This window comes from Loxodonta africana, chromosome 11 (assembly GCF_030014295.1).
Source record: "Loxodonta africana isolate mLoxAfr1 chromosome 11, mLoxAfr1.hap2, whole genome shotgun sequence".
NCBI classification, from domain to species: Eukaryota; Metazoa; Chordata; class Mammalia; order Proboscidea; family Elephantidae; genus Loxodonta; species Loxodonta africana.
Window position 1 is genome coordinate 4,673,181 of NC_087352.1, and position 26,012 is coordinate 4,699,192.

At 44.2% G+C, this 26,012-nt stretch overlaps 1 protein-coding gene and 1 pseudogene across 2 annotated transcripts; one reads left to right on the forward strand and one right to left on the reverse strand.

The window, feature by feature from the left end:
- Nucleotides 1-1,304: 1,304 nt before the first annotated feature.
- LOC100672089 (galectin-10-like) lies at nucleotides 1,305-2,529 on the reverse strand (annotated as a pseudogene).
- An 11,134-nt stretch (nucleotides 2,530-13,663) lies between these two features.
- LOC100672377 (galectin-10-like) lies at nucleotides 13,664-20,979 on the forward strand. 2 transcript variants are annotated; one of them, XM_023539817.2, is made up of 4 exons: nucleotides 13,664-14,257; nucleotides 16,292-16,368; nucleotides 16,870-17,080; nucleotides 20,714-20,979. In XM_023539817.2, the coding sequence occupies exons 1-4, from the start codon at nucleotides 14,243-14,245 to the stop codon at nucleotides 20,825-20,827; spliced, it is 417 nt and encodes a 138-aa protein (XP_023395585.1). In that variant the 5' UTR covers nucleotides 13,664-14,242; the 3' UTR covers nucleotides 20,828-20,979. The 2 variants fall into 2 exon arrangements, with proteins under 2 accessions (XP_023395585.1, XP_064149713.1); XM_064293643.1 differs by lacking the exon at nucleotides 16,292-16,368 and having other exon boundaries at nucleotides 14,197-14,257.
- Nucleotides 20,980-26,012: the final 5,033 nt, after the last annotated feature.

Consider the following 26,012-nt stretch of genomic DNA (forward strand, 5'->3'; position numbering starts at 1 on the left):
TGAATCCCACTTGGTCATGGTGAATTATTTTTTTTTTATATGTTGTTGAATTCTATTGGCTAGAATTTTGTTGAGGAATTTTGCGTCTAAGTTTATGAGGTATATAGGTCTGTAATTTTCTTTTTTTGTAGTGTCTTTACCTGGTTTTGATATCAGGGCTATGCTGGCTTCATAGAATGAGTTTGGGAGTACTCCATCCTTTTCTATGTTCTGAAATACCTTTAGTTGTAGTCGTGGTAACTCTTTTCTGAAAGATGTAACAGCGTTAGCCATTTATCATTACCCGCAAGAAGGAAAATGTTGCACAAAGAAAGACAGTATATCAATGAGCCAGCTTTCAGTCTTCCTTTCCGTGTCTGTCCCAGTACACGCACCGTTCACCTAGAAAGCTCCTAATCACACCTCAAAACCCAGAAAATGCGCTTATTTTTATAGGTTGCTTTTTGTGATGATTTCAGACAGCTATTCACTCTGCTTTCTGTGTTTCTCTAATTTCCGTGTGAGTCTCTCCTACTCTATACTGCACGGTCTGTGTTGGCTTAACCTCCTCTCCAGCCTGAAAGCCTCCCATGGCGGTGATGTTGTGTCACGAATCTCCAAATCCCTGTATCTTGGCCCGCTTCTGTCACAGAGTAAGTGTTCAATAAAGGTTTGTTGAATGCATTATTTTTCAGTTCCACAAGGCTTTACTGCCATCTACTGCTAATGGCCAAGTTTTGTCTTTTGAGTATCTCAGATACGGGGTCTTGAAGTCAAAGAATGATACTCAAACCTTCTTAAAGACAGAGACTAGAATGAATGGCTCAAAAGTGCAAAATTATTTTTAACAGCTTATAAACATATAAAAGGTCTCCTAACTGAATCTTAATAAAATGTTAATATTTTTACCTATCCAATTAAAAAGATCAGAAGTTTGGATATAGTCTTTATTGGCAAGGCTGTGGAGAAACAGTCACATTTTAGGGATTAACAAGTCAAATTTAAATGCACTCATCTTCTGAACCAGCTAGATGTATGTATGTATATGCTTGTTTGAGCACAGATTATCTCTGGAAAGAGAGTGAAGAACCTAGTAACAGTTGTTCTCCTCAGGCGCAGATTTGGGGTTCAGAAGTGAGAGATGAGGGGAAGACTTAATTTTGGACTAATTAAAATTATTTTATTCATATGTATTTGTTAACCATTTAGCTGTATAAAATTTAAACAACAGTGCAGGTAGAAATGATAGCTGGGGTGAAGACAGAAGAACTCTCCACCTTGGGGAAATGGCATGTAAGCCAACCCTCAAGCTTGGGCAGATCTGGGGAAAGGAGAGAGAATGGCAGAACAGGCCGAGGGGCTCTGTGACTGGGAACCAGGGAGCAGTAGTTATTGAGAGGGAACCCGAGGGCCTCCTGGGGCCAGACCAGGGGGCTGCATCCCCTCTAAGAGCCCTGAGAGGCCAGGTGGTGGAGTCGCGGGCACACCCACCTGGTACTCATTTTGCAGCACCAAGAAGCGCAGGTCAAAGTGTTGGCCATCTGAAAAGGACATGTGGGAGAGTCTCACACTTCCAGCCCCCGGCCTGAAGACTGTTCATCACCACCCGATGGCCAAAGTAGACTCGGAAGTGGAAGGCAATGTCTGACTTCTCGCTGGTCCCAGTGTGGAAATCCACCTGCATTTGCGGGTCCTTGCTGAAGGGCAAAACACATGGCACATTGGGCAGGTCCTTCATCACCCCCACACACACTCAGCACACACAGACACATCCTTCTCATCTCCTCCCCAGGTGGAAGAGAGGCCTTCCTGGGTGACACTGTGGCCCTGTTCTCTATGGGGCTGCTTCAGCTCATCCTGCCAGGGCAGCGAGCTGCTCTGTGCCTCATCCCAAGACTAACATTGAGCAGCACCCTCTGACCAGGGCTCTGACTGTTTGTCCCCTGAAAACTCTATGCCTCAAGATAAAACCCACAGCCCCCATCCCCTGAGTGGCCCCTGTGCCCGGACTCCAGCCCTGCCCACAGTCCAGCAGCTGCAGGGTTAATGCCTGGCGCAGTAGGGTCTTCAGCGCCAGAGCTGCACTGTGTCACCATCATGCTGACTAAACACTAACACCACTTATACTTGGGGTGATCCCCAAGCACTAATATTCTCACATCTCCTTTACCCCCACCCATGGGCTAGAGAATCCTCACCTGAAAGAAACAGCAGGTTTCCCCCTGATTGTCACCGAAGAACCAATAGACAAGGACAGATGCAGAGTGTATGGAACCTACAGTGAGGTACACAAGCGGGATGAGAGAAGCAACGGTGGGTGTGGTCCCTCCTAAATCGTGCCTAGGGGCACACCAGAATAGAGAGCCAGGACAAACTCTGAGGGACCCTCTCTCCTCTCCTCCACACTCAGGTCCCTGCATTTGTGAAGAGACATGGGAAGGGGGTGAAGAGTTCAGAGCAAGGATTTCAGAGCTACATTCCCTTGTTCAAGTCTACCTCTTCCTAGCCCTGAGACCCTAGATCCGTTACGTGAGTGCTCAGTATCCTCATGCTCTGGGAGATTTATGAGATTCCCACTTCACAGGGTGTTCTCAGGACCCGCTGAGCTGGTATAAGTAAAACCTTTGGCGTGATCATTGGCATGAACAGAGTCTACACAGGGGTTACCCATCAGGACCCTCCAGTCATTTTCTACACTCTGAGACTGTGAAAGCAAGACTTGAGAATTTAAAAGTATGAAAGTTCACTCCAATGAAAAACAACACATGTTTCAATAAAGAAAGGGGATAAAGAACAGCTAAAGACACCCCTGCGTGGGGAAATTATTGGCATCAAACTTTATCAAGGGCGACTATGTCCTTTCAAGAATGTGTGCAAGTTATTGATAACACAGCCCCCGAACCTGCCCGAGCAGAGGGTGTGGGACAGGACAGTGATGGGAAAGCAGCTACAAGTGGTTGACCAGTATCTGCTATAAGCTCTGTGTGCACCAGTCTAGCCTCAGTCATTGGCTTCAATTTCCTGAAATCACATCCCTCAACTGTCTTCCCCCCTGAGCCAGGATCTGCTCACCCTCCTTCTGAAGCATGAAGGGAAGGACAAGCCCAGGGCAGGTTATCATGGGCTGAATTGTCCCTGCAAAATAAGTGTTGAAATCTTAACTCCTGTACTTGTAAATACGGCCCTGTTTAAGAAATAGGGTTTTTCTTTTGTTAAGTTAATGAGGCCATATCAGAGTAGGGTGGGCCATAAACCTAATCACTTCTGAGTTATAAGAAGTGGGGAATGGACCCAGGTGGAAGACAGGCTCCGAGGAACACCCGGGACCACCAGCAGAGACCAGAAACAACTGGGACAGAGGCTCACTGACAGAATTGACACGGCCAAGATCCTCGTTTGGACTTTCATCCTCCAGGACTGTGAGAAAATACATTTCTGTTCTTTCAAACTATCCACTTGTGGTTATTTTTGTTACAGCAGCACCAGGTGACTAAGACAGGTGGGGAGGGACCTGAGGCAGTGGAGGGGAGGCAGAGGTCACTGTGCAGATGGGGGCCCCTCCGCAGTCTGGGTTCATCTCCCCCCACCTTTCTTGCACATCTGCCTCATTGGACTCTCACATCCTCTTCTCATCAATGGCCCCTCCACTGGGCGGGGAACTGTCTTGGTTGTTCTTGTAGGAGATCAACTCTAGAGTCATTATCAGCGTCCGAGACCCACCCTCGTCTTCCAACCTGAACCCACACTGCACACACATGGAAAATCCTAAGTCACTTCAACATTAGAGTCACCGCTATGCAGGCCAGAGCCCTCCCGTGCAGAGAAAGGCACCTGCATATTCACAGCCCCCCAGTCACAGAATACCACACGGGCACACAGTCACACTCAGCAGTCACTCAGAGACATGCAACTCACAGTGTCAGACACACCCCCACGCTCACATTCACCCAATGTGCTCGCGTGCACACACACAGCCAAGAGGACATTGTACAATCTCGCCGTCCTGCTCACCCTCACACTAGCTCACCACAGCCAGCTGTCCACACTTCACTCCACGCTGTCACATTCTCTCAGAAAAAGTCACTCTCAGGCAAGCACCATCAAACCCTGCCAGGATTACACAGGCCCAGGGTCAACACACACCTCCCCACAAGGATCTCACGCATCACGATCCCAGGGTCTCTCTCTTCTACACACTAGAAACACTCAGGAAACTAGGAACAACTCAGGTGCGCACATTATCATCCCACACAGCCCCCCTCTGTGTCCTGCTTCCTCTGTGTGACCTGAGTGGTTGAAGGCTGTGCCCTTTCTCCTCACCTGTTGGCCTGGCATTGTTGTGGCTTCACTGGGTGGCTCTTCCCAATGGTGTCCAGTCTCCTGTGAGTCTCTTGCAGTTGCAGAATATATATGATGCCTTGGAGCCCCACCTTCTGGTTTCCCTCCTCTTTCAAGTCCCTTCTAGCAAAGATCCCAGCAGGGTTCGGGGGTGGGGTGCAGGATCAGCACCCACAATCCAGCCTGTAGGTGCCTCACCAAACCTTCCCCCCACAGTGGAATCCCCCAGAAAACACACTATATTCTAATGAGCACAAAGGCAAAGAAGCGGTCAAGCCCTTAACCCTAGAAGGAAATTCTCCTCTTTTCTTTTCCAGGTGTTCTGGGAGAAATTGACCCTCAGCAGGACCCAGAGAGGTAGAGCCAGTCCCCCTCCACCCCACACTAGGCCCCTTGGCTCTGCCAAGGCCAACTGCGCCTGCCAGGGGGTTCAGGCTCTGTATTCTCACACACCTGGGCTCCAGTTGCACCTTCTAATTGCTCCCCATTAGTCCAGGTGCATGTGCATCCTCTGAGTCCCTGCTTCTCCGTCAGCTTCTGGGACAGATGTGAGGTCCTCAGGCTGCAGTCCATGACTTGTGTGTGCCTTGGCTCCAGGCCTGTCCTTAGTCACCTGTGCAGGTACAGGTGACAGGATGTCAGGCTTAATGCAGTCTTTACTCCCCTGTGAATTCTTCTCCCTGTCTCCCTCTCCACCCATTCCTGGTAACTACCAATGCATGTTGGTCTGTGTGTATATATCTATCTTTGTCTTCTTATAAAAGTGAGATCATAGAACATTCGTCCTTCTGTGATTGACTTATTTCACTCAGCGTAATGTCCTCCAGATTCATCCACATTGTTTCTACGACTCACCATTATTGTTTATGGCTACAAAGTATTCTATTGTATGTGTGCACCACATTGGTTTATCCATTCTTCCATTGTTGGGCACTTAGGGTGTTGCCACGTCTTTGCTGTTGTGAATAATGCTACAGTGAACATAGGTGTGATGTCTGTACGGGTCTCTTTTATTGTATCTCTAGAACCTAGGAGTGGGATTGCTGGATCTTGAGGTATTTCTATCTCTAGCTTTTTGAGGAGGTGCCATGCTGTTTTCCATAGTAGCTGTGCAATTTTACAAACCCACCAGCAAGAGTTCCAAATTCTGCACAGCCTCGCCAGCATTTGTTGTTTTATGTTTTTTTTTTTTTTTTTAAATCAGTGTCATTTTAGCAGGGGTGAGGGCTAATGACTGTGAACATCTTTTTATGTATTTGTTGGTCTCTTGAATGTCCTCTTTGGTGAAGTGTCTTCGCTTGTCCTTTGCCCCTTTTTTAATAGGATTTTTTGCCTTTTAGTTGTTGAGTCAAAGTTTTCTATATGTTTTAGAGATTAGACCCTTATCAGATATGTCGTCCCTAAAGATTTTTTCCCACTCTGTCCGTTGTCATTCTACCCTTTTGATAAAGTCTTTTCATTAAAACAGTGTTTTCTGAATCCCACATGAAAGTGTTCGTCAGGCTTGCTGAGGCTTCTCGCTGTGGCTCCTGCAGAGAGCAGAGCAGAAGTCTTTAAGCCAGTTTGGGTCGGGGAAATGGGATCATTTCCTGGAATTCAGGGATTCTCTGCAGAGTAGCTATTTCCAGGCATTCTCTGTGGGTTGTCCTCAATGACTGTCATCTCTCTGAAAATCCTCAAGAGGTTTTGGCATTTATGTGATAAATATAATACCTACTTTTATGTGTTTTCTTTGTTTATTTGCTTCAGTGAGGGGATAAGTGTCATGGGTTGAATTGTGTCCCCCCAAAATATCTGTCAGTTTTGTTAAGCCATGATTCCCAGTCTTGTGTGATTATCCACCATTTTCTCATCTGATGTGATTTGCCTAAGTGTTGTAAAACCTACTTCTATGATGTTAATGTGGCAGGATTAGAGGCTGTTATGTTAATGGGATAGGACTCAATCTACAGGATTAGGTTGTATCTTCAATCTCTTCTGAGATATAAAAGAGAGAAGCAAGCAAAGAGGAGAGGGACCTCATACCACCATGAAAGAAGAGCCAGAAGCCGAATGCATCCTTTGGATCCAGGGTCCCTGAGCTGAGAAGCTCCTGGTCCAGGAGAGGATTGATGACAACGACCTTTCCCCAGAGCTGAAAGAGAGAGAGAAAGCCTTTCCTGGGAGTTGGCACCCTGAGTTCAGATTTCTAGACTCCTAGACTGTGAGAGAATAAATTTCTGTTTGTTAAAGCCATCCACCTGTGGTATTTCTGTTACAGCAGCACTAGATAACTAAGACAATAAGTGTATGGAAGCAACATAAGATACTAACCCTAGAAAGACACTGTATTTCTTAGTCTTCATCTGAAAAATGTGGCCTCATCTGGCATTTGTGGGAGTTTTGGGAACTGAAAGAGATAACTACTGTAAATAGCTGTGGTCTCCAGGTCATTGCCAGGAAGTTTATTCTTAGTCTGCGTGATTGATAGTTCCTTGTTTGGCCAATGTGGGATCTGATGATCCACTTATAGGCTCCCATGAAGAAATTCTGGCAGTTAGGAGTAGGAAAGATTCCTCCTACTTTTAGAATCTTGAGCTCACAACTGGACAACATCAGATAGGGTTTCACCTAAAACTTTCCCCACAAGAGATCACAGTCTGCCTGGAAAAGCAACGACATTTCTCCTCCTCTCCTCACTCTTGCCAGAGCAAAGCAAACACACAGCCTGTAGGACAAGATGAAAGAGCCTTGCATCAAGACTGAAGGAAATTCAACCAAATATAAAACGCAAATATGCTTTGGAAAAACAGTTTCAAACCTGGGGATCTCATCACCTGGACATACTTACAACATCCATCAGGACGGCAGTGAAAATGAATTATTATTTGTAATAGTAGAAGTTGACTGACTTTCTATTTAACCACAGCAGACTGTTCTGCAAACAATAGCAGATCCAATTGATGACAAGTTTTAGAGACACTGAAAGCAGTTGGGTCAGAAAGTTTTCAGCAACTCCGTAAATTTCCATATCGTATAATATGGCTTATAAAAAACAACAGGAGGTTGTAAAAATATGTAGAATATAATCCTTTATTATAACCTCTTGTCTTTAAGTAATGTTACTTTGGCTTTGAGACAATAAATGTAAAATTATCAACATGGCTCCTTTTGGCAAAAGAAGCTTTAGATTTAAAAACTTCTAAAGTTTTGACATAAATATTTACCAATTTAATTCTGTAAGCTTTGTTTCTAACATGGAGGAAACAAGTCAGATTTCTCTTTGTCTCTTTCTCTCTTTTCTTCCTCCAATCCCTCCCTTCCTTCATTTCTCCTTAATTTCTAAAGAAGTCTGTCATAGTTGTAAAACTAATGTATATTATGGTGAATGATTATTAAACTAGCCCTCATGTACCAAACCCCAACCAAATCTGTTGCTGTTGAGTTGATTCTGACTCATAGAGACCCTATAGGACAGAGTGGAACTGCCCCATAGGGTTTCCAAGGAGCAGCTGGTAGATTCGAACTGCCAACCTTTTGGTTAGCAGCCAAGCTCTTAACCATTGCACCATCAGGGCTCCAGGTAACCACCCTAAATTCAAAATATGGAATACTGTCAACAGCCACTTGCCCCTTGCATGTTTGTTCACCACTTGGCCTCCTTCCCCACACAGACTACCGCCTTCCTGCTTTTTCTCTTTGCTTTCCTTATAGTTGTACCACTTTGCTTAATTTTGCTTGAATGTGAATGGTATTGGAGCTCTTCTTTGTGTCATGCATCATCTGTTCAAATTCCTCTTTTTATGATTCATCCATTTTTTGTGTGTGTAGCTTAATTCCTTTATTTTCCATTCTCTTTGCTATCCCATTTTATGGAAATGCGAACACCTATTTATTCCGCTTACTCTTGATGGACATTGTGTAGTTTTCAGTTTGGGGTTAATATAGACATTGCTGTCTGAAAAAAACTATAACTTTTTTTAAGGGAAAGTTTCTGTCTTAGTCATCTAGTGCTGCTGTAACAGAAATACCACTAGTGGATGGCTTTAACAAACGAATTTATTCTCTCACAGCCTAGGAGGCTAGAAGTTCAAATTCAGGGCACCAGCTCCCGAGAAAGGCTTCCTTTCTCTGCCATCTCTAGGGAGGGTCCTTGTCATCAGTCTTCCACTGGCCTAGGAGCTTCTCAGCACAGGGACCCCAGGTTCAAAGGACAGGCTGTGCTCCTGGCACTTCTTTCTTGGTAGTATGAGATCCCTCTCCTCTCTGCTTGATTCTGTCTTTTTTATCTCAAAAGAGATTGACTCAAGATACAACCTAATCCTATAGATTGAGTCCTGTTTCATTAGCATAATGTCCTCTAATCCTGCTTCATTAATTGTCATACCCCATTGCCATCGAGTCAATTCTGACTCATAGTGACCTATAGGACAGAGTATAACTGTCCTATAGAGTTTCCAAGGAGCATTTGAACTTTGACCTTTTTGTTGGCAGCCAAGCTCTTAACCACTTCACCACCAGGGCTCCATTAATGTCATAGAGGTTAGGATTAACAAAACTTAGTGTCTTAGTCATCTAATACTGCTATAACAGAAATACCACAAGTGGATGGCTTTAACAAAGAGAAATTTATTTTCTTACAGTCCAATAGGCTAGAAGTCCAAATTCAGGGCATCGGCTCCAGAGGAAGGCTTTCTTTCTCTGTTGGCTCTGGAGGAAGGTCCTTGTTATCCATCTTCCCTTGGTCTGGGAGCATCTCAGCACAGAAACTTCAGGTACAGAGGACATGCTGTGCTCCCAGCACTGCTCTCTCAGTGGTATGAGGTTCCTATTCTCTGTTTGCTTCTCTTTCCTTCTATTTCTTGAGAGATGAAAGGTGGTGCAGGGCACACCCCATGGAAATTCCTTTTACCTTGGATCAGGGACATGACCTGGGCAAGGGTGGTGTTACAATCCCACCTTGATCCTCTTTAACATAAAATTACAATCACAAAATGGAGGACAACCACATAACACAACACGGGGAATTATGACCTAGCCAAGTTGACACGCATTTTTAAGGGATGCAATTCAATCCATAATGGTTTCTAACAAGGCCCTCACTCTCACTGAATGTAAAGCAGTGTTTTCCCTGTTGGCTCGTGAATATGAGTGTCTTAGGCTGCATTCTCTAGAGAAGTAAAACCGGTAAAGTGTATAAATACATAAATAAAGAGATTTATATCAAGGAAATGGCTCACACATTTGTAGGGGCTGGAAAGTCCCAAAACTGTGGGTCAAGATAGAGGGTTCTCCTGACGCACGTAGCCACAGGGGCTGGTGAACCCAAGATCAGCAGGTCAGAGAGCAGAGCTCTTACTCATAGGCTGTGAAGATAGATGAATCCCAAAGATTGGCAGGCAAGACCACAGGTAAGTTGCTAGCTCAAGTCCCAAGAACTGGAGGTCAGGTGAACAAGAGCCAGCTGCAGGATCCAGAATGTGCAAAAGCCCACAAGACTTGCCAGCATATCCACTTACATTCAATGCAGGCCACACCCCCAAGAAAACTCCCTTTCCACTGATTGGCTACTCACAATAGATCCCATCATGGAGGTGATCACATAACATCAAATCTCATCATGGAAGCAATCACACCATTGGATGACTATCAAGCGATTGAGAATCATGGCCAAGTTGACATACAACCTTAACCATCACAATGAGCAAGTGTGCACAATGGATGCAGAGACTAACTGGGAAGGCAGGGATCAAGAATATTTGAGGTTTAAAGTCTTTAGAACATCTTTGATGGACTGGGTTGGGTAAGAATTCTGCTGGAAGAGACCACTTCAGGAGAAAAGTCACCATTAAGAGAGGGGACAGGAGTCAGGACAGGTCTCCTGAGGTCAATTCCAGGTTCCTGAAGCAGGAAGGAGGCAGTGATCGGCACCGCAGGGGGTGGCAGTGGAGGGTCACATTACCTAGTGACTTTGGAAACAAAGGAATGAGCTCTGCAGGAAGCCATAAGTGAGAGCTGATGCTGTGTGTACTGATCAATGGGTGTGCCTTGAATCTGTGGTTGACTGAGATTTATTCTACAAGATAGAATCTGTCCTGTCCAGTATTTGAGCCTAAAGTTCCTCATCCTTAAACTGGGTTTCCCCTTTTTTTGCTGAATGTTGGATGAGGCACGCAGTCACTCATTAGGACTTTTAAAATAAACAAATTAACTTTTGCTAAATCTGGGCCTCAATCTTTCCAGGAGTGAAATGGCACTACCCCTCCTTACTGGAGTCATGAGTGACAAGCTATTATTTTTCTTTCTGGTTTTCTTGGTTGAGGAAAATGTGAGCATTGGGGTTTAGGCATACAGGAAGGCAGCCCCCCTGGTTTTCTCTCTGTTCTCATTGTTGAGAGCACAGGTTCACACTCAGGCTTCCTTCAGTTCAGACACAGCCCTGTTCCCACACTGCTACTCTTTCAGTTGTTCAGGCCAAAGCCCTATTGCTCAATCCGGGCACCTCAGTGTCAACCCTAACCCTTTCTTTCTATCACGCACAGCATGGGTCCTATTGGAAAATCATTTGGTTCTACCTTCATAAAATAACTGCTACGTATTGAAATGTGTTCGCCAAAAATACGTATTGTAAATCCTAACCTCTATGTCTGTGGTTTGTCGGAAACCCTGGTGGTGTAGTGGTTAAGTGCTACGGCTGCTAACCAAAGGGTCCACAGTTCAGATCCTCCAGGTGCTCCTTGGAAATTCTATGGGGCAGCTCCACTCTGCCCTATAGGGTCACTATGACTCGGAATCGACTCAATGGTACTGGGTTTGGTTTTGGTTTGGTTATGTCTGTGGTTATAATCCCATTTGGGAATAAGCTGCCTTTGTTATGTTAATAAGACAGAATTAGTGTAGGGTGTATCTTGAGGTAATCTCTTTACTGATGTAAAAGTGATTAAATGCAAGCTAGAAGCAGAGATGGGGGAAGAGAGATGCCAAGCCACATGAAGATCATCCAGGAATAGAAACTCAAAGAGACAAGAACCTTCCTTCAGAGATGACAGAGAGAAAAAGCCTTCCCTAGAGCTGGCTTCCTGAATTCAGAATTCTAACCTCCAAAACTGTGAGGAAATAAATTTCTGTTTGTTAAAGCCATCCACTTGTGATATTTCTGTTATAGCAGCACTAGGTGACTAAGACAATAACCGTAAATTGACATCATCTCATCTTCTGCCAGTTCATTGAGGGTAGGCAATTGTCTTTTGTGTTTACTACCAAGTGCTTCGCTTATAGTAGGTGCTTACTTTTTCTTTGTTTAATTCATAAATGTCTTTTCCTATAACTTCTTTCAACATACAAACAGCATTTCTCGGAAATCAGCAGTGGATTGAGAAGTCAAATATGTCTAAGCTATGCGTTTCTTCAGAATCAATTTTCAGTTTTGAGTAAGAGTCAAGATGAAACAGAAAAAAATTCTCTGTTGGATTCCAAAGTTTAGTCAGCGTATGAAGGAAGTGAAAGTTCTGTTGTGAAAAGATTGAGCAGGAGAAGGCTGTTGTTATGGGTACAGACAGGGTTCAGCAGCTCAGTCAGCCTTTATTCCGAGGACAAACTAGGGGAAAATTTTACAGCCCATATTCCCAACATTAATTATAATATCTGTGACATATAAAAAGCACCATTAAATAATGAAAGGACAATGTAGGAAAAAAATGGAAATAATGTATGAAGAAACCAAATCACAGATGAAATAAAAATTTTAAGCGGTTGAAAGCATGAGCTACCTCACCAGAAACAAGGAAACTACAAAGAATATCAAGATTAATGATACTTTCATTACCAGGTGGGCAAAGGATAAAAAGTTGAATCATTGGCTATGGTGGTGATGAAGTGTAAGTTGGCCACCAACTTATATTATTGGTTGGAGTAAAATTTGCACACATGTTTTGGAGGGCCTTTTGAAGAATCAGTCAACACTTATAATGCTCTAGAATTCCATGAAAGTAGGGCAAGTGTATTGGTGTAGAAGGAAAATAGGGAAGCAACTCCATAAAAGCTAGAGATGATGCTTGCTAATTCCTTAGTGCTAGGCCCAGACTCAGGAAATGCTGGTGGTGTAGTTGTTAAGAGCTGCGGCTGCTAATCAAAAGGTCAGCAGTTCGAATCCACCAGCCGCTCCTTGGAAACCCTCTGGGGCAGTTCTACTCTGTCCTGTAGGGTTGCTATGAGTCGGAATCGACTCGACGGCAATGGACGATGATCTCTTAGAAATACATCACCAGACATTCCTTCTAAGGCTCCTCAGGATGGATTCAAACTGCCAACCTTTTGGTTTGTAGCCCAGTGTTTAATCGTTTGTATCACCGGGAGACTCCTTCCTATTATGGAACAGGTGTTAATGCTCTCTTCAGTGTTATCCTTCTATTCTTTGGGCATCAACTCAGGCCATGTCTTAGTTGTCTAATGCTGCTATAACAAAAATACCACAAGTGGATAGCTTTAACAAAGAGAAATTTATTCTTTCACAGTCTAGTAAGCTAGAAGTCCAAATTCAGGGTGCCAGCTCCAGGGGAAGGCTTTCTCTGTCTGTCAGCTCTGGAGGAAGGTCCTTGCCATCAATATTCTCTTTGTCTAGGAGCTTCTATGTGCAGGAACCCCAGGTCCAAAGGACATGCTCTGCTCCTGGCGTTGCTTTCTTGGTGGTATGATGTGCCCATGTCTTTCTGCTCATTTCTGTCTTTTATATCTCAAATGAGATTGGCTCAAGACACAACTTAATCTTGTAGATCGAGTCCTGTGTCATTTCTATAACTGCTGCTAATCCCATCTAATCAGCATCAGAGAGATAGGATTCACAACACATAGGAAACTCATATCAGATGGCAAAATGGCAGACAATCACATAATACTGGAAATCATGGCCCAGCCAAGTTGACAGATATTTTGGGGGGACACAAATCAATCCACGTACCGGTTAAGATACTTTATATACCTTGTATCTGCTGTTGTTGTTAACCCCAGCTCACAGCAACCCCAAAGTGTTACAGAGTAGAACTACTCCATAGGGGTTTTTGGCTGCAATCTTTACAGAAGGAGTTTGCCAGGTCTTTTTTTCTGAGGAACTGGATGGGTTTGAACCACCAACCTTTAGGTTAGCAGCCAATCACAAACCACTTGCACCAACCAGGCTCCTTATGAAATCTTTACCTTGCCTCCACAGGGCTCCACTTACCAACACATACCTCAGCCATCCCCTCACTCCCAAGAGGAGAACTTGAGAAGGGTCCTCTCTCCTCCACCCCAGGTAAAGACTGCATTAAGCCTAACTTGTACCTGTACCTGTACTTGCACAGGTGATTGAGAACTGGAGCTAAGCTGCATATGAGTCATGGACTAGAGCATGAAGATTTCACATTTGTCCGAGAATCTGATGGAGAAGCAGGGACTCAGAGGTCTCACATGCACCTGGAGTAATGGTGAAGTAGGAGGTGCAACTGGAGCCCAGGTGTGTGAGAATACAGAATCTGAATCCTTCAGCAGGTGCATTTGGCCTTGGCAGAGCCAAGGGGCCTAGTGTGGGGTGGAGGGGGACTTGCTCTACCTCTTTGGGTCCTGCTGAGGGTCAATTTCTCCCAGAACATCTGGAAAAGAAAAGAGGAGAATTTCCTTCTACGGTTAAGGGCTTGACTGCTTCTTTGTCTTTGTGCTCATTAGAATATAGTGTGTTTTCTGGGGTATTCCACCCTGGGGTGAAGGCTTGGTGAGACACCTACAGGCTGGATTGTGGGTTCTGACCCTGCACCCCATCCCTTAACTCTGCTGAGATCTTTGCTGGGAGGGACTTAAAAGAGGAGGGAAACCAGAAGGTGGGGCTCCAAGGCATCATATATATTCTGCAACTGCAAGAGACTCACAGGAGACTGGACACCATTGGGAAGAGCCACCCAGTGAAGCCACAACAATGCCAGGCCAACAGGTGAGGAGAAAGGGCACAGCCTTCAACCACCCAGGTCACACAGAGAAAGGAGGACACAGAGGGGGGCTGTGTGGGATGATAATGTGTGCAGCTGAGTTGTTCCTGGTTTCCTGAGTGTTTCTAATGTGTAGAAGAGAGAGACCTTGGGATTGTGACGTGTGAGATCCTTGTGGGGAGGTGTGTGTTGACCCTGGGCCAGTGTAATCCTGGCAGGGTTTGATGGTGCTTGCCTGAGAGTGACTTCTTCTGAGAGAATGTGACAGTGTGGAGTGAAGTGTGGACAGCTGGCTGTGGTGAGCTAGTGTGAGGGTGAGCAGGACGGCGAGATTGTGCGATGTCCTCATGGCTGTGTGTGTGCAGGTGAGCACATTGGGTGAGTGTGAGCGTGGGGGTGTGTCTGACACTGTGAGTTGCATGTTTCTGAGTGACTGCTGAGTGTGACCGTGTGCCCGTGTGGTATTCTGTGACTGGGGGGCTGTGAATATGCAGGTGCCTTTCTCTGCACCGGAGGGCTCTGGCCTGCATAGCGGTGACTCTAATGTTGAAGTGACTTAGGATTTTCCATGTGTGTGCAGTGTGGGTTCAGGTTGGAAGACGAGGGTGGGTCTCGGATGCTGATAGTGACTCTAGAGTTGATCTCCTACAAGAACAACCAAGACAGTTCCCTGCCCAGTGGAGAGGCCATTGATGAGAAGAGGATGTGAGAGTCCAATGAGGAAGCTGTGCAAGAAAGGTGGGGGGAGATGAACCCAGACTAGAGATTGGCCCCCATCTGCACAGTGACCTCTGCCTCCCCTCCACTGCCTCAGGTCCCTCCCCACCTGTCTTAGTCACCTGGTGCTGCTGTAACAAAAATAACCACAAGTGGATAGTTTGAAAGAACAGAAATATATTTTCTCACAGTCCTGGAGGATGAAAGTCCAAACGAGAATCTTGGCCATGTCAATTCTGTCAGTGAGCCTCTGTCCCAGTTGTTTCTGGTCTCTGCTGGTGGTCTTCGGAGCCTGTCTTCCACCTGGGTCCATTCCCCACTTCTTATAACTCAGAAGTGATTAGGTTTATGGCCCACCCTACTCTGATATGGCCTCATTAACTTAACAAAAGAAAAACCCTATTTCTAAACAGGGCCATATTTACAGGTACAGGGGTTAAGATTTCAACACTTATTTTGCGGGGACAATTCAGCCCATGATAACCTGCCCTGGGCTTGTCCTTCCCTTCATGCTTCAGAAAGAGGGTGAGCAGATCCTGGCTCCGGGGGAAGACAGTTGAGGAATGTGATTTCAGGAAATTGAAGCCAATGACTGAGGCTAGACTGGTGCACACAGAGCTTATAGCAGATACTGGTCAACCACTTGTAGCTGCTTTCGCATCACTGTCCTGTCCCACACCCTCTGCTCGGGCAGGTTCGGGGGCTGTGTTATCAATAACTTGCACACATTCTCGAAAGGACATAGTCGCCCTTGAAAATGTTTGATGCCAATACATTTCCCCACGCAGGGGTGTCTTTAGCTGTTCTTTATCCCCTTTCTTTATTGAAACATGTGTTGTTTTTCATTGGAGTGAACTTTCATACTTTTAAATTCTCAAGTCTTGCTTTCACAGTCTCAGAGTGTAGAAAATGACTGGAGGGTCCTGATGGGTAACCCCTGTGTAGACTCTGTTCATGCCAATGATCACGCCAAAGGTTTTACTTATACCAGCTCAGCGGGTCCTGAGAACACTCTGTGAAGTGGGAATCTCATAAATCTCCCAGAGCATGAGGATACTGAGCACTCACGTAATGGATCTAGGGTCTCAGGGCTAGGAAGAGGTAGACTTGAACAAGGGAATGTAGCTCTGAAATCCTTGCTCTGAACTCTTCACCCCCTTCCCATGTCTCTTCACAAATGCAGGGACCTGAGTGTAGAGGAGAGAAGAGAGTGTCCCTCAGAGTTTGTCCTGGCTCTCTATTCTGGTGTGCCCCTAGGCAAGATTTAGGGGGGACCACACCCGCCCTTGCTTCTCTCATCCCGCTTGTGTACCTCACTGTAGGTTCCATACACTCTGCATCTGTCTTTGTCTATTGGTTCTTCGGTGACAATCAGGGGGAAACCTGCCGTCTCTTTCAGGTGAGGATTCTCTAGCCCATGGGTGGGGGTAAAGGAGATGTGAGAAAATTAGTGCTTGGGGATCACCCCAAGTATAAGTGATGTTAGTGTTTAGTCGGCATGACGGTGGCACATTGCAGCACTGGCGCTGAAGACCCTACAGTGCCAGGCATTAACCCTGCAGCTGCTGGACTGTGGGCAGGGCTGGAGTCCGGGCACAGGGGCCACTCAGGGGATGGGGGCTGTGGGTTTTATCTTGAGGCATAGAGTTTTCAGGGGACAAACAGTCAGAGCCCTGGTCAGAGGGTGCTGCTCAATGTTAGTCTTGGGATGAGGCACAGAGCAGCTCGCTGCCCTGGCAGGATGAGCTGAAGCAGCCCCATAGAGAACAGGGCCACAGTGTCACCCAGGAAGGCCTCTCTTCCACCTGGGGAGGAGATGAGAAGGATGTGTCTGTGTGTGCTGAGTGTGTGTGGGGGTGATGAAGGACCTGCCCAATGTGCCATGTGTTTTGCCCTTCAGCAAGGACCCGCAAATGCAGGTGGATTTCCACACTGGGACCAGCGAGAAGTCAGACATTGCCTTCCACTTCCGAGTCTACTTTGGCCATCGGGTGGTGATGAACAGTCTTCAGGCCGGGGGCTGGAAGCGTGAGGTGGCGGTCTCCCACATGCTCTTTTCAGATGGCCAACACTTTGACCTGCGCTTCTTGGTGCTGCAAAATGAGTACCAGGTGGGTGTGCCCGCGACTCCACTACCTGGCCTCTCAGGGCTCTTAGAGGGGATGCAGCCCCCTGATCTGGCCCCAGGAGGCCGTCGGGTTCCCTCTCAATAACTACTGCTCCCTGGTTCCCAGTCACAGAGCCCCTCGGCCTGTTCTGCCACCCTGTCTCCTTTCCCCAGATCTGCCCAGGTTTGAGGGTTGGCTTACATGCCATTTCCCCAAGGTGGAGAATTCCTCTGTCTTCACCCACAGCTATCATTTCTACCTACACTGTTGTTTAAATTTTATACAGCTAAATGGTTAACATGTGTATATGAATAAAATAATGTTAATTAGTCCAAAATTAAGTCTTCCCCTTGCCACTCATTCCTGAACCCCAAATCTCCTCCCCTGGACAACAACTGTTACTAGTTTCTTCACTCTCTTTCCAGAAATAATCTATGTTTATGCATACGCACACACAAATACATATACACACACACACATACACACATGTACATATATATCCATACATATAGGTTGTAGTTGTTGCTAGGTGTCATCGAGTTAGTTCCGACTCATAGTGACCATATGCACAGCAGAACGAAACACTGCTGGTCCTGCACCATCCTCACAGTTGTTGTTATGCTTGAACCTATTTTTGCAGCCACTGTGTCAATCCATCTCGTTGAGGGTCTTCCTCTTTTTTGTTGACCCTGTACTTTACCAAGTATGATGACCTTCTCCAGGGACTGATCCCTCCTGATAATGTGTCTGTCTTAGTTATCTAGTGCTGCTATAACAGAAATACCTCAAGTGGATGGCCTTAACAAAAAGACATTTTTTATCTCACTGTTTAGTAGGCTAGAAGTCCAACTTCAGGGCTTCAGCTCCAGGGGAAGGCTTTTTCTCTCTGTCGGCTTTGGAGGAAGGTCCCTGTCATCAATTTTCCCCTGGTCGAGGAGCTTCTCAGGCACAGGGACCCCGGGTCCAAAGGATGTACTCTGCTCCCCGTGCTGCTTTCTTAGTGGTATGAAGTTCTCATGTCTCTCTCTGCTCCCTTCCCTCTTTTATATCTCAAAAGGGATTGGCTTAAGACACCACCTAATCTTGTAGACCTCATCAGTATAACTGCCGCTAATCCATCTTATTACATCAGAGTGATAGGATTTACAACGTATAGGAAAATCACATGGGAAGATAAAATGGTAGACAATCATACAAGGGAATCAGGACATAGCCAAGTTGCCAGATATTTTGAGGGGACACAATTCAATCCATGACAATGTCCAAAGTATGTGAGATGTAGTCTTGCCATTCTTGCTTCTAGGGAGCATTCTGGTTGTACTTCTTCCAAGACAGATTTGTTCGTTCTTTTGGCTGTCCATGGTATAATCAATATTCTTCTCCAACACCACAATTCAAAGGTGTCAATTCTTCTTCAGTCTTCATTATTCGTTGTCCAGCTTTCACAAGCATATGATGTAATTGAAAACACCGTGGATTGGGTCAGGCGCACCTTAGTCCTCAAGGTGACATCTGTATATATATAAAAAAAAAAAAATTTTTATATATACACACATACACATACACACACACATATATACATCCATACACATACACACACATACACACGCATATACATATACACACACATATATACACCCATACACATATACATACACACACACACACCATACACATATACACACACACACCCATACACATATACACACACACACCCATACACATATACACACACACATATACACACATATACATACACACACATACACCCATACACATATACACACACATATATACACATATATACACCCATGCACATATACACACATACGCTCATACACATGCACACATATATACACATACACACAACATACATATGTATGTGTGTGTGTATATATATATGTATATACGAAAACCAAACCCATTGTCTTCAAGTCAATTCTGACTCATAGCCACCCTATAGGACAGAGTAGAGCCGCCCCATAGGGTTTCCAAGGAGCAGCTGGTAGATTTGAACAGGTGACCTTTTGGTTGACAGCCAAGTTCTTAACCACTGTGCCACCAGGGATATATATATATAAAACGTGTTGCATATATATGTATATATATGCTTAAAAAAGCCCTGATAAATGTATCTCTGTGCATTACACCTTAGGGATTGTGCTCATTTGCTGTCAAACAGTATGTTGCGATGGAGATCAAGCTATGGTGTTGCCTAATTTTTCAATCATGACTTGATACACCACTAGAAAGATGTACCAAAAATAATTTAACTTGTTCTTATTTATGGGTATTTAGACTGTTTTCAACAGTTTGCTGTTACAAATGATGCTGGAATAACTTGTTACACAACATTATTGTCATCATTAACCTGGCAATTTCTTACACTGGAGAATAATTTCGCAGAAATGGAGTAACTGGTTGGAAAGTGGAAGTGGACATAACCGAGATGGGCATGGGGTACTTGTCTCAGTCATCTAGTGCTGCTGTAACAGAAATACGACAAGTGGACGGCTTTAACAAACAGAAACACTCCCTCACAGTCTAGGAGGCCAGAAGTCCAAATGCAGGGTACCAGCTCCAGGGGAAGGCTTTCTCCCTCTGTCACCTCTGGAGGAAGGTCCTTGTCATCAATCTTCCCTCGTAATTATAATTGTGAGACATAATGGCAAATCGACCCCTAAAAAATGACTTTTTCTCCATAGTCCCACATAGAAAGCATATTTACAAACTTGGATCTGTTTAAAAGGATGATTGTTTTGGTAAGAGTGAGGTGGGGCGTTTTTCACATGGTTATAAGCTGTTTAAAATAATTTCCTTGTTTTCAACCATCTGTAGTATTCTACCTCTTTGGCAATACTTGGGTTTCATGCTTTCCCACCACCACCCAAATTAACTCAGAAGAAAAACCAAGGTCTTCCACGGTATGTAGCAGTAAAGCTCTGTAAACGGAGACCAAAGCATTCAATGGACATTTACTGAGCACTTAGCCTATGACAGGACCTGTGGAAGATTCAGGCGTTCAGAGATTCAAGAGACACAGTCCCTGGTCATGTAGAACTTCCAGGCTGGAGGGGAGGCTGAGGAAATACAGACTGTGCAGTACTGTATAGAGTGTAGAACCTCACTGGAGGAATGAGTGAGACACAGAACACAGGCTGAGAAACTGTCTGCAATAGTCTGAAAAGGCCGTCTGTAAAAAAAGACCATGTTTGCTGGGCTTTGAAATGTGATTAGGAGTTTTCCAGGTGGAAAGTCTGTGGACTAGGGCAGATGTGGAAAGGAGGACTGAAAGCCAGCTCGGCGGTATACAGTTAGTCCCTAACTTACCACATTCGAATTACAACAAACCACATGTACCGCCATTCTCTTTTCTCTTTGTGCGTCTTATCGTTAGTGATATGTACTACATACAGTGTTGCAGCAGGTAATTTGCTGATGTTATCATTCTCAGGCCAATCCCCAAAGGCAAAGATCAGATTTATAGAGATACTGATAATGAAAGGCAATAATAATGAAAAATTTTAAAAAAAGGTATTTAACACAACTGATTTACGATGGAGTCGTCGGAATGAAACCCCATTGTAAGTTGGGGACGACCTGTAATGTCTTTCTGCAACATTTTCCTTCTTGCAGGTAATCGTAAATGGCCAACACTATTGCAGCTTTGCCCACCGACTGCCGCCAGGGTCTGTGAAGATGGTGCAGGTGTGGAGAGATATCTCCCTGTCTTCGGTGGATATCTCCTAGAGAGGAAGTGGCAGCATTCCCCACTGTCCAGGAGCTCCCTCGATCTACATGATTATTGCGTTCCCAGAGCTCGCTAATGAAAAGATTCTTCCTGATGCCTCCTCCACAATTGGTCATTAAAACCTCTGCAAACTTAACAGGATGTGGTTCTTGCTTAAGTGGGAAAAGAGGAAGTGGACATAACCGAGATGGGCACGGGATACTGTCTTAGTCATCTAGTGCTGCTGTAACAGAAATACCACAAGTGGATGGCTTTAACAAACAGAAACTTATTCCCTCACAGCCTAGGAGGCTAGAAGTCCAAATTCAGGGTGCCAGCTCCAGGGGAAGGCTTTCTCCCTCTGTCAGCTCTGGAGGAAGGTCCTTGTCATCAATCTTCCCTGGTTACGGAGCTTCTTGGTGCAGGGACACCAGGTCCAAAGGACACACTATGCTCCTGGCACTACTTTTTTTTGGTGCCAAGAGGTCCGTCATGTCTCTCTGCTCTCTTCTCTCTTTTATATCTTAAAAGAGATAGGCTTAAGACCAACCTCATCTTGTTAGATTGAGTCCTGCCTCATTAACATAACTGCTGCTAATCCCATCCCATTAACATCGTAGAGATAGGATTTACAACACATAGGAAAATCACATCAGGTGACAAAATGATGGACAATTGCACAATACTGGGAACCACGGCCTACCCAAGCTGACACACATTTTTCAGGGACATAATTCAATCAATGATAGGTACCGTGGGAGGGAATCAGGGAATGAAAGGGGATATTTCTGTCGCTAACACAAGGAGTGAGTGCAGGATCTCTGGAATGTCTGAGAAGACATTAACAACAAAATCTTTAGACAGTATTTACTATATGCCACTCTGAATCAGCACTCCTTCCCTAATTTCAGATGACTACACAGAAAAAGGCCCCCACGTGTCTGTCAGTTTGTCATACTGTGGTGGCCTGTGTGTTGCTGTGACACTGGAAGCTATGCTACTGGTATTCAAATATCAGCAGGGTCACCCATGGTGGACAGGTCTCAGCTAGCTTCCAGACCGAGACAGACTAAGAAGAAGGACCCAGCAGTCTACTTCTAAATGGAATTAGCCAGTAAAAACCTTATGAATAACAGCAGAGCATTGTCGGACATAGTGTTGGAAGAGGAGTCCCTCAGGTTGGAAGGCGCTCAAAAGATGACTGGGAAGAAGCTGCCTCCTCAAAGTAGAGTCAACCTTAATGACATGGTTGGAATCAAGCCTTTGGGACCTTCATTTGCTGATGTGACATGACTCAAAATGAGAAGAAACAGCTGCAAACTTCCATTAATAATTGGAAAGTGGAATGTACGATGTGTGACTCTAGAAAAATTGGAAATCATAAAAAATGAAATGGAATGCATAATATTGATATTCTAGGCAGTAGTGAGCTGAAATGGACTGGTATTAGGCATTCTGAATTGGACAATCATACGATCTACTATGTGGGGAATGACAAACTGAAGAGAAATGGCGTTGCATTCATCCTCAAAAAGAACATTTCAAGATCTATCCTGAAGTACAATGCTGTCAGTGATAGGGTAATATCCATACACCTACAAGAAAGACCAGTTAATAAGACTATTATTCAAATTTATGCACCAACCACTGAGGCCAAAGATGAAGAAATTGAAGTTTTTACAAACTTCTATTGTCTGAAATTGATTGAACATGGAATCAAGATGCATTGATAATTACCGGTGGTTGAAATGTGGAAGTTGGAAACAAAGAAGAAGGATCGGTAGTTGGAAAATATGGCCTTGATGATAGAAATAGTGCCTGAGAACATGTGATAGAATTTTGCAAGAATTTTGCCTTCATTGCAAATATCCTTTTTCAACAACATAAATGGTGACTATACACATGGACCTCGCCAGATGGAATGCACAGGAATCAAATCAACTACATCTGGAAAGAGATGATGGAGAAGCTCAATATCATCAATCACAAAAAGGACAGGGGCCGACTTTGGAACAGACCATCAATTGCTCATTTGCAAGTTAAAGCTGAGGCTGAAGAAAATTAGAACAAGTTCACGAGAGCCAAAGTACTACCTTGAGTATATCCCATCTGAATTTAGAGACCATCTCAAAAGTAGATTTGATGTGCTGAACACCAACGACCGAAGACCAGACGAATTGTGTAATGACATCAAGGACATCACACATGAAGAAAGCAAAAGGTCATTAAAAAGACAAGACGAAAATGGATGTCGGAAGAGACCCTGAAACTTGCTCTTGAATGTCGAGTAGCTAAAGTGAAAGGAAGAAATGACGAAGTAAAAGAGCTGAACAGAAGATTTCAAAGGGCGTTTGGGAAGACAAAGTAAAATAATGACATGTGCAAAGACCTCAGTTATAAAAACCAAAAGGGAAGAACACTTTTGGCATTTCTCAAGCTGAAAGAACTGAAGGGAAAATTCAAGCCTCGAGTTGCAATAGTGAAGGATTCTACAGGGAAAATATTAAATGACACAGAAAACATCAAAAGTAGAAAGAGGAATACAAAGAGTCACTACACCAAGAAAATTGGTCAACTTACATACATTTCAGGAGGTAGCATACGATCAGGAACCTACGGTACTGAAGGAAGAAGTCTAAGCTGCATTGAAGGCATTGACAAAAAACAAGGCTCCAGGAATTGACAAAACATCATTTGGGATTTTTCAACAAATGGAAGCAACGCTAGAAGTGCTCATTCATCTATGCCAAGAAAATTGGAAGACAGCTACCTGGCTAACAGACTGGAAGAGATCCGTATTTATGCCTATTCCAAAGAAAGGCGATCGAACTGAATGCGGAAATCACGGAACAATATCATGAGTATCACACACAAGTAAAATTTTGCTGAAGATCATTCAGAAGTGGCTGCAGCAGTACTTTGAAAGGGAACTGCCAGAATTTCAAGCCTAATTCAGAAGAGGATGAGGAACAAGGGATATCATTGCTGATGTCAGGTGGATCCTGGTTAACAGCAGAGAATACCAGAAAGATGTTTGTTGTTGTTAGGTGCTGTTGAGTCACTTCTGACTCATAGCGACCCTACGCACAACAGAACGAAACACTGCCCAGTTCTGCGCCATCCTTACAGTCGTTATTATGCTTGAGCTCATTGTTGCGGCCACTGTGTGAGGGTCTTTCTCTTTTCCGCTGACTCTGTACTTTGCCAAGCATGATGTCTTCTCCAGGTACTGATCCTTCCTGACAACATGTCCAAAGTATGTAAGACGCAGCCTCACCATCCTTGCTTCTAAGGAGCATTCCAGTTGTACTTCTTCTAAGACAGATTTGTTCGTTCTTCTGGCAGTCCATGGTATATTCAATATTCTCCGCCAACACCACAATTCAAAGGCATCAATTCTTCTTCACTCTTATTCATTGTCCAGCTTTCACATGCATATGATGGGATTGAAAATACCATGGCTTGGGTCAGGTTCACCTTTAGTCTTCAAGGTGACATCTTTGCTCTTCAACACGTTAAAGGGATCCTTTGCAACAGATTTACCAATGCAATGCGTTTTTTGATTTCTTGATTGCTGCTTCCATGGCTGTAGATTCTGGATCCAAATAAAATGAAATCCTTGACAACTTCCATCTTTTCTCCATTTATCATGATGTTGCTCATTGGTCCAGTCGTGAGGATTTTTGTTTTCTTTATGTTGAGGTGTTATCCATGCTAAAGGCTGTGGTCTTTGATCTTCATTAGTAAGTGCTTCAAGTCCTTTTCACTTTCAGCAAGCAAGGTTGTGTCATCTGCATAACACAGATTGTTAACGAGTCTTCCTCCAATCCTGATGCCCCATTCTTCATAAAGTCCAGCTTCTCATATTTATTTGCTCAGCATACAGATTGAAAAGGTATAGTGAAAGAATACAATCCTGACGCACACCTTTCCTGACTTTAAACGAATCAGTATCCCCTTGTTCTGTCCAAACAACTGCCTCTTCATCTATGTAAAATTTCCTCAAGAGCACAATTAAGAGTTCTGAAATTCTCATTCTTCGCAATGTTATCCATAATTTGTTATGATCCACACAGTCGAATACATTTGCATAGTAAATAAAACACACAGGTAAACATCCTCCTGGTATTCTCTGCTTTCAGCCAGGTTCCATCTGACGTCAGCAATGATACCCCTTGTTCCACGTCCTCTTCTGAAACCAACCTGAATTTCTGCCAACTCCCTGTGGATATACTGCTGCAGCCGTTTTTGAATGATCTTCAGCAAAATATTGCTTGCATGTGATATTAATGATATTGTTCTAGAATTTATACATTTGGTTGGATCACCTTTCTTGGGAATAGGCATAAATATGGATCTCTTCTAGTCAGTTGGCCAGGAGGCTGTCTTCCATATTTCTTGGCAGAGATGAGTGAGCACCTCCAGCACTGCATCCGTTTATTGAAATTCCATCAATTCAATACCAATTCAATTGATATTTCATCAATTCCTGGAGCCTGGTTTTTTGCCAGTGCCTTCAAAACAGCTTTGACTTCTTTCTTCAATACCATTGGTTCCTGATCATATGCTACCTCTTGAAATGGTTGAATCCTGACTAGTTCTTTTTGGTATAATGACTCTGTGTATTCCTTCCATCTTCTTTTGATGCTTCCTGCATCATTTAATATTTTTCCCATAGGATCTTTCAGTATTGCAACTCGAAGCTTGAATTTTTTCTTCAGTTCTTTCAGCTTGAGAAACGCTGAGTGTGTTCTTCCCTTTTGATTTTCCATCTCCAGCTCTTTGCACATGTCATTATAATACTTTGCCTTCTCGAGATGCCCTTTGAAATCTCCCGTTCAGTTCTTTTACTTCATCAATTCTTCCTTTTGCTTTAGCTGCTCAACTTTTGAGAGCAAGTTTCTGAGTCTCCTCTGACATCCATCTTGGTCTTTTCTTTCTTTCCTGTCTTTTCAAGGACCTTTTGCTTTCTTCATGTATGATGCTTTTGATGTCATTCCACAATATGTCTGGTCTTCAGTTGCTAGAGTTCAGTATGTCAAATCTATTCTTCAGATGGTCTCTAAATTCAAATGGGATACACTCAAGGTCATTTTTTGAAAAATAATTTTTATTGTGCTTTAAGTGAATGTTTACAAATCAAATCAGTCTCTCACACAAAAACCCATATACACCTTGTTACACACTCCCAATTATTCTCCCCCT

Coding starts and splice junctions, on each gene's coding strand:
- LOC100672377 (XM_023539817.2), top strand. Junction 16,369..16,869: donor AAACCTGCCGTCTCTTTCAG/GTGAGGATTCTC, acceptor TTTGCCCTTCAG/CAAGGACCCGCAAATGCAGG. Junction 17,081..20,713: donor TGCTGCAAAATGAGTACCAG/GTGGGTGTGCCC, acceptor TCCTTCTTGCAG/GTAATCGTAAATGGCCAACA.